Source organism: Pimephales promelas, chromosome 3 (assembly GCF_988280905.1).
Source record: "Pimephales promelas chromosome 3, fPimPro1.hap1.1, whole genome shotgun sequence".
Lineage (NCBI taxonomy): Eukaryota > Metazoa > Chordata > Actinopteri > Cypriniformes > Leuciscidae > Pimephales > Pimephales promelas.
This window is the reverse complement of record NC_142771.1, coordinates 28,988,196-28,997,054: the sequence shown is the minus strand read 5'-3', so window position 1 is coordinate 28,997,054 and position 8,859 is coordinate 28,988,196. Positions and strand designations below refer to the sequence as shown.

General features: G+C 35.1%; 1 protein-coding gene across 1 annotated transcript; it reads right to left on the bottom strand.

Moving 5' to 3' along the window:
* Positions 1-1,301: 1,301 nt before the first annotated feature.
* On the bottom strand, positions 1,302-8,417 carry LOC120489230 (polyserase-2). Its single transcript, XM_089128715.1, has 10 exons — positions 8,334-8,417; positions 8,191-8,211; positions 7,934-8,096; positions 7,565-7,830; positions 7,324-7,469; positions 5,939-6,209; positions 4,776-4,947; positions 4,435-4,691; positions 4,042-4,133; positions 1,302-3,173 (listed from the first exon to the last, which is right to left on the bottom strand). Exons 1-10 carry the CDS (start codon positions 8,392-8,394, stop codon positions 2,805-2,807), a joined length of 1,818 nt encoding a protein of 605 aa, XP_088984841.1. The 5' UTR covers positions 8,395-8,417; the 3' UTR covers positions 1,302-2,804.
* Positions 8,418-8,859: the final 442 nt, after the last annotated feature.

Sequence of the window (8,859 nt, the reverse complement as noted above, 5' to 3'; positions counted from 1 at the left end):
TGGTGTCCTCTGCCTGTGGCCTGAGGCAGATAGGCTCCACAATCCCTCTGACACAAATTGTATGCAACTCAAATTTGTAACACAAAAGTAAAAAGGTCAGAAACTGCAGCCAGGCATGAGGTTTGGTGGGTTGGATGTGTTGACACTAGTCATTCAGCGTTCAAGAGCACAATAGTTCAGTTAATCCAGGCATAGTATAAAGCAGAACCTGTCTGCATCTATAGTGCACGTCAGAAACCTACACATTCTCAGAAACACACATTAAATAGTTAAGCAACTACTCACTATTCTATTTTTTATTACATCTTTTCTTTTTTTTACACCAGGAAACCTGTTGAATTCCTACTGCTGTCACGTGTTATCAGATGCGATTAGTGACCTGAATGTATTACACAACTCTGTCACAAAGAGACAATTGTTAGTCCTGTGTCTGTGTATCGATTCTGTAAGGTATTATAAGTCACAGTCAACAGAAATGGAATATTATAAGCCACTGATTATGAACCTTTAAACGTGAAACATAAATATCTCATATTGGAATGTATACATATTTTAAGTAGAACTTAAGTTCTACAATATACAGTATATTCTCATATTAATACAAAGTCTTAAGAAACTTAAATTATAACAAGAGACTAACATTATCATTCTTACAAGTAGAATAAGGTAATTTTAGATATTAGATTTAGATAATTCATTTCCGAGCACCTATAGAATAAAGATGGTATGTTCTTTTAGATGAAAGAACATTAATTTTCAACATTTTCACTACACACTGGTTTAAAAAAACATGGAATTACGTCACTTGGACCTTGGAATTAGTGGCTTTTAACATTTACTGTAAAACTTATATTACACTACTACCCATATAAAAACTCTTAGTAACAAAGATTTAAATCCATGTAATTATTTCACACAACTTATTGAAATGTGCATTGTGCCTTATTGTGCTTACAAAGGGACATGGCCATAGATTAAAAAAAGGAATATAGCTTTTATTAGATACAGTGTGCTTGAATATTTTTACTCTCTCTACCATTTTAAAAGGTGACCATTAATCAGCTTTTTATCTTTTGCCTTGTCAAATAATGCATTTTCAACTGTTTGTTCAATCAAATAATGAATAAAGTGACCTTTAATGTTTGTCCGGGAAGGTGAAAAAACAGGCTTTGTGAGATTCTTCAGGAAGTTTTGTGTTGATCTTATAGGGATTCAGTGGTAAACTGCACAGTCTCACGTTTACAGCAGCAATAACTCTTCTCACCCAGGATGCTTCAAATAAATGCACAACAACGTTTTTGTTTTCAGCTTAAATTGTTATTTTAATTGAATCATTTTTACAACCTAAAAAAAACATAACTTTTCACATTTTAACAGTGCATTGAAAAGTTACTTCCTTCATATGAAATCATAGAACTTTTCATTCATAAAAAAAAAAAACAGAAAATAGATAGCCTAAAAGGTTGTACAAAAAAGATATGAAAAACTATAGACACATTCTTCCAAAAATGTTGTGAAAAAAATATTTTTGCACACACTAATATAATATGCCAAGTGTGGAACAGCTTGAGGTATTTGTAAGTGAACATAGGCTACATTATAGTCAGTTAGAACTGAACTACTCAAATTGGGACATTTCAATAAAGTGCCATGGCGAATCTGCTACAATGCAAATATATGTAAACTGCCTGCTCACACAAATTATTACTTATGCACTTGTTCTAAGGTACTGCCAGAGACAATCATACAATGTAATAGGCTATATAATATGCACACATACAACTGCTCTTCAGTTTCCGGTTAGGGAGATTTAAAGCGGAGGAAAAACAATGAAAACGGGATTATGGCAGAGTCTTCAAAATGTACAGTCCTCTTTGAAGCGAAACTTTAATACGTTTGGATGTCATTTTATATATAGTTATGTTTATTTAATATAATAAACAAAGAAGCATAAACAAAATGGGGGGTGTCTGTTTTGTCTGTTTTTGTGACTAACGTTTCTTTAGTAGGCTATAGCAATATTATAAAATCCAATATAAATTCTCGGTAAAGCATTGGATTTTACGATCGGCGGAAGTAATGCAGCATCCTTGAAATACCGCCGTGCATAGAGCCGGAGCTTGATTGACAGGTGATCTGACCTATCATACTCCGCCATTCGCCATTTTATCCGACAAAGCAGTCAGGAGAGTTAGTAGATTAACCACATGGAAGGATTTATTTTGAACTTTAAAAAAAAAACCAGAATGTAGCCTACTGACGCCTTTCTGTGGTTAAAACAACATTCCTTCTTATGTTCATTCATGTTAATTTGATGCCATAAATGAACTATAAGGAAGAGATCGGATCACGAGCAGCTTTAACTGATGCTTCACAGCGATCTGTCACGACACATTAAATAGCCACAAAACGGTATTTATTGTAAAGTTTCTTTTAAAAAAATGACCAAATTTGAAAGGTGAGACTTTGTTTAATATCAAAAGTAACCTCGTCTGTCTGCGTGTTGTCAATCCGCGATGTATTTTTCACTGCGTGAGAACATGGTGTGTGAGAGAGAGAGAGAGCAGCGTAGCTTGTCGGACATAGCGACTCTAACTAATGGGGGCGGGTCTTTGCGAACGGTCAATTGTAGTGTAAGAACAACAAGCAACAGCTTGGTGTGAAATAATATAGATCTTAAGAGTTTGTCAGAAGTAAAATTGAATGATGTGCTCCACAAAAGCTCTTCATGCTGTATGATTATATATGGAACACACTGAAAATTTACAGTCACACTCATGAAAAATGGCCCCTTCTACTCAAACTCAGTTGATGCCTTGAAGAAAGATTTGGAAAGCTGCAAGTGAGAGGAACAGGATAGAAAGGGTCAAAGACAAGGAAGAAGATACTCGTGACCCATTAGAGCCAGCTTGGGTTGTGGTGGTGCTGTTTGGAGGTGCAGTGGGGCTTGTGACTTTAGGAGGGAAAGAGCCCACCACATCTCTCAGCAATGATGCAAAGCTGGAGGTTTTAGTAAAGGTCTGGATATCTTGACGGAGAGAGCGGGATGATGCAGTGCTGTTGCTGGAGCTCGTGTTAGAGCTGCTGTTTGAGATGCTCGGTTTTAAGGTCAAAACAGCAGCATGGATCCATGACAGACCCTGCTTACACATCAGCGGACCCCCTTGATCGCCCTGAGAGAGATAGAGAGAGGGAAATCTTTACTGAATGTTACAAAAATTTACAAAAAACCGTTAATTGTCACGTATGTTTGCAGACTGATAATACTTGCTTTTATAGGAGAAAAATCTGGTATATGAAAATATTTAGTTTTCATACAATTGGAACATAAACTGTGTTCAAAAGTTTTGTCAGTAAGATTAAACAAACCTCTATTCAGTAAATATGCTTTAAATTAATCAATGGCAGGCAAGACATATATATATATATATATATTTCAAATAAATGTTGTTCTTTTGAACTTTCTATTCATCAAATAATCTTGAAAAGGATCACCGTTTCCACAAAAATATCTAGAATCACGACTGTTTTCAACATAATAATAATAAATGTTTCTTGAGCATCAAATCCTCATATTAGACTGATTTCTGAAGGATCATGTGACACTGAAGACTGGAGTGATGATGCTGAAAATTCAACTTAACTATCCAAGAATAAATTACAGTTTAAAATATATTTAAATAGAAAATAGCATGTTTTTAATTGTAATAATTCATGTTGCTGTTATACTGTATTTTAGATTAAATAAATGCAGCAATAAGTTAATGAAATAGGCATCATGAGCAACAATTTTAGTTTTAGCATTTGTTAATGTTAATTTAGAATGTACAATGTTCATTGTTAACTAATGTTTGTTCATAATTCATTAACTAATATTAATACAACTTAAAACGTATTAATATATTAAATCTAACATTAATATAACTTGACCTAAACGTATTTTAGTTCAAGTTAACTAATGAATTTAATAATAAACTAAACCTTATTGTAAACTGTAAATATATTATATTTCCTTCCTGTTTTAAAACATAATTAACTTGCCTGCTGTAAGTCCAAAGAACTTGTGCAAATACTGTTGCTTGAGTTTACACAATCCACAATAGAGGTCTTGAATTCCTGAAGAGTTTGATTCACTAAAAGAAGGAAAACAATTTAGTGATAATTCAAAGGATTCACACACACACTCTAAACCTACCCAAAACATCACTCATTATTATTTAGACCAAAAGACCAAACAATGTCCCCATAAGGACAAGAACACGCACACATTTTCCATGTTTCCATAGACATAATGATTTTTTTTTTGTTGCATTTTTTTTTTTTTTTACATTTTCAAAAAACATCACTTATATGATTTATAAGCTGTTTCCTCATGGGGACCAAAATATTTATTGGGGGGGGGGGATTTACCCAAACCACACACACAAAACACACCTCCTCCTGCTCCTGAGCCCCATCCTGCCACCCAGCATTGAGTATTAGCGCTGAAGGTATTTTCTCCCATGTCCACACATATAGGCTGGATGAAATTTGTAAGGTTTGGTGCAACGGCCAGCTGCAAGACTGCAATGTTGTCGCCTGTGGTATTGCTGATGGTGAGATTCACCACTTTTATAGAGACCTCATTGGGGTTGGAGCCATTCTGATTTAGACGGCCCAGGATCACGGTCCAATCGGAGGCATTGTTGGAGCTGGACAAAAAAAGAATTCCATTGAAAATCGGATCAATCGGATTTCTCTAATCAAATGTCCTTTTCATATTTAAGTGCCATTACCTGGTAAAACAGCTAGCAGAGCTCATGACAAAGCGTTCAGCAATCAGCGCTCCGCCACAAACGTGACTGCCGTTAAACTGCAGACTGGCCATCCATGGCCAAATGCCTGGAGACACGAGGGAACTGATTCCTCCAACACGGGTGTTCAGACTGGCACTTCCACACACTACAGCTATAGAAAGACAATGATGCAAGGTTTTATCAGTCAAATGTTTCTTTGATTTGTTCACTTTTAAACTTTAATATGGCTACCTTAAGAGCAACAAAAAATATGTTATGCTTAAGCTAGACTACATAGATATGGTCCATTAGCATAGAACATATTTGATGAAAGCTGTGTAGTGTACCGGGAGAACAGGCTTTCTGGCCATTGTTTGAGTCAAGTACAGATGCTTGACTTTTCAAGGTAAAGTTGAGATCTGTACTTTACAGATGAAGTACAGATACTTGAAAAAACTACTTGAGTAAAGTTAAAATACTTCACTACTATTTAAATGATACAGAAAAGATGAATCGCGGTCGGGCCAATTGATATTTCAGAATGGTTAGGATTATGAATTTTCAGTAGTAAACATTAACTGTTAACATTAGTTAATGCACTGTGAACTATATGAAACAGCTGAATTAACTAACATTAACAAAGATGAACAAAACAAATGTATTGCTCATGGTTAGTTCGTGTTAATTAACTAATAATTAATAAATGAACCTTATTGTAAAGTGTTACCATATATAGTGTATATATGGTATATATATAGTATATTATTGTACCAAGATTCAAGTCACAGGCATGATGCTTTTTCATAATTACTTTTGACAGCCTTATTAAAAAGAACTGGTTAATAAGTCATTTGTTTGTTCATTATTTAGGAAACACATGGCATGCTTTAATGAAATGATATCTGATGAAAGTGTGGGCAATTTTGAATGTATTTTAAATTATTGTAGCAATTTTTTTTGTCGCATTGGGTCTGGAGCTCTGTGCCTCTTTCACTTTTCTTGAAAATGACTACATGAATTTAATTCACTATATAAATATGTGTTTATCTGAATTTAAGTCAAACACTTTGAAATCAAGTATACTTGACTGCCAAGTTCACTTACTGCCAAGTGAACAATGTATGCATGATTTTTTGCTGATCTTGAACTTGAAGGAACCTTACGTGGGATAGGTGTAGTTGTAGGGGCAGTTGTCGGGATTGCAGGCACATCAGGACAGCTGATGCTCAGGTCACCGTCAGTACCAATGGAATTGAACGTAATGAAGCCTGGCTGGTTGGTGGTGATTTTCTCATTGATCCAGGCCTGGTACTTAGACACTCTGGCATACACACCAGGGAAGTTTTTGTCAGCACAACCTCTGCCAAAGCTCACAACTCCAGACTGGATCCAGACCGAACCCTGTTTGCTGACTATAGGACCACCAGAGTCACCCTGTAGGAGGAAGAATAGGTTAGTAATATGCCAAGTAACCTGTTCTACACATCTCCACAACAGTTGTTCACAGACATAATATATAATATGAATGAATAATGTGAAGATGACATCCTTTCGATTGCATGTTTAAAGCATCAAGTTAGTCTTACGTTAGGAAAAGTCCTGAAGATTTTAGTCAATCTTTTTTATGGACGATCAACACTCAGAATTGAAAATGATATACTGTAATGGTTGGAAGACTTGTCCCATGAAAACTACAACATGATCCCACACATGTCTATGCCAGGGTTTAAAAGATTCTAGGGAGTCCATAAAAAATATGAAGGGAAAAAAAGATTTTTCAAAATGGAAGTAGAAGTTAATATTTAAAGTTAAAGTTAATATTTTCCAGATAATATTTGTTTGGAATTTTGCATTAGCTTTAGTAAACTAACAATACAAAAGTCAATTATTTATTGTTGCCAAAAATAAAATGACACTTTTTCCTCACATATAAGAAATTTAAGTGGGTATTGTATATGGATAAACTATATATAGCTGTATTGATATTTTAGGAATGGGGAATCATCATTATCTGTCATCCTTCTGCATTGTTCAGTTGCCAGAATTGTGAAAAGCATAATTTTCAGTTATGAGTTAATTTCGACTAGCAGTATAAAATAAAATTATTTTATTTTGCAAACAATATGTTGCCTTTATACCACACTGTTTCTAACACAGTTTACATGGGTCTTTCATGAAAAAATAAAACTGTATAGCTGCCTTCGGAAGGTCATCAAAATATATTGGGCTCTTGGTATTAAAACCCCTGGTTTATAAAACAATCTCACATCATCTTCATTACAGTACAAACATCAGCAATTCAATTTATTTATTCTGAATAAAGCTAAACTGAAAAACTGGCTTGTGTTTAAATATTACATTTCTGCTTGATTCACTAGATTGAATTCCCTTACAATAGTCAAAGTTCAACCCTTGCATTATCATGTTATATTATCAGGTTACCCCTCATTCTATTTATTTTTAATTATAACTATATAAACTTTGCAGAATATAAGCAGCCCATTTAAACTATATGAAGTAACACAAACAGAAGTATAGCACTTATTACCTGACAGGAGTCTTTGCCCCCTTCCAATACTCCAGCACACATCATGTTGTCTGTGATATCTGAGACACCATAAAGACATTTACACTGCCTGTTTCCAAAAATAGACACTTGCACTTCCTGTAGAGTTTGCGGTGAAGGCAGGGGAACTGAGAAACACATAAAATGATAAAATATACATCAACTATTGCAATCGTACAGTATGATGTGACTGTTATCAAGGTTAGTTAAATTAAATACGTACTCTCTGAACCAATCGTTCCCCATCCAGTGACCCAGCTGGAGGTTTTGTTGAAGAACAAACTGTTTGATGAAGCCAGACAGACCGGACTGATAAACTGAGTAAAATTCACCGGTGAATCCAGTTTCAGAAGAGTGATGTCATTATCATTAGAGCGGGAATCATAGTTTGGGTGTTTTATGATACTAGAGACAGCTCTGGACACCTCATTTGCATTTGCCCCCTCCTGTGTCTGTCGGCCCAGGTACACAGTTACAGGGAGTGTTGTACTGGAATATGGTTGAAGAAGAAGTGTTAAGCATTTGCCACATCAAGTGAATGATTTAAAAATATATATAATAATAATCGCAAGGATTGGTTTGTTAAAATTACTCTTCAAAGCAGTGAGCTGCAGTCAGAATCCATTGATTGTTGATGAGTGATCCACCACAGAAATGGCTCCCACTCCTATGAAGGCTGACCTGCCATGGCCAAGCGCCAGCCGTTGCATTCTGTCCCCCCACTATCCTTGTGTTGAGACTTGCTTTGCCACACACTGACAATAGACAAGGTAAAGAAAAAAGATTTTAGATAAAGAATTGTTCATTTTTAATGGAATTTGGGAACTTAAATTGTTTAAAACTGGTTACCATCCTGTTGTGCATTACACCCTAGAAAAGAAGAAACAAAGTTCACTTAGTGATAACTTCAGTGGAGAAAAAAAGTGTTATGCAATATAAAACTATAATTATTAGGTATCCTAAAGCATTACTTATGCAATAAAAGGTCTTACCTATCGTTAGAAGAGAGATGATAAATGCTACACTGAGTTTGTGGATCATCTTCATCTTCATCTCTGACAGCACACACACCTGCAGTCCTGCTCTTAAATACCTCTGCTACCTGTTTTCAACACGCCCACATAATCTCTCTTCACATTTTAACGCCGTCACGTCTCTTCATTGTTAATTCGAGTTTCTTATTGAGCAACCGGTAAATCTGAAAGTGTAATGAGGGACATGTTGGCGACTCTCAGTCATGCATACTTGTCACCAGCGCAAACTGCAATCTAAAAAAGATTTAATCGTTAAAATCGTTCAATCGTTAAAACGAGATTTTAGTTTATGGTGGCTTTTTAATGTTGAGAAGCTATTTTATAAGGGTTATGTTTTCATATGAATTTGTGCCATGTGATAAACACGGAAACAAAATTTTTTCCTAAACATTTTCCCAGTTCTCTACATTTTAAAAGTTACAAATTGCCACGAGTGTGTTGGAATTCTCTTAAAACATGTAACTGTGTTCTTATAAGTTTAAAA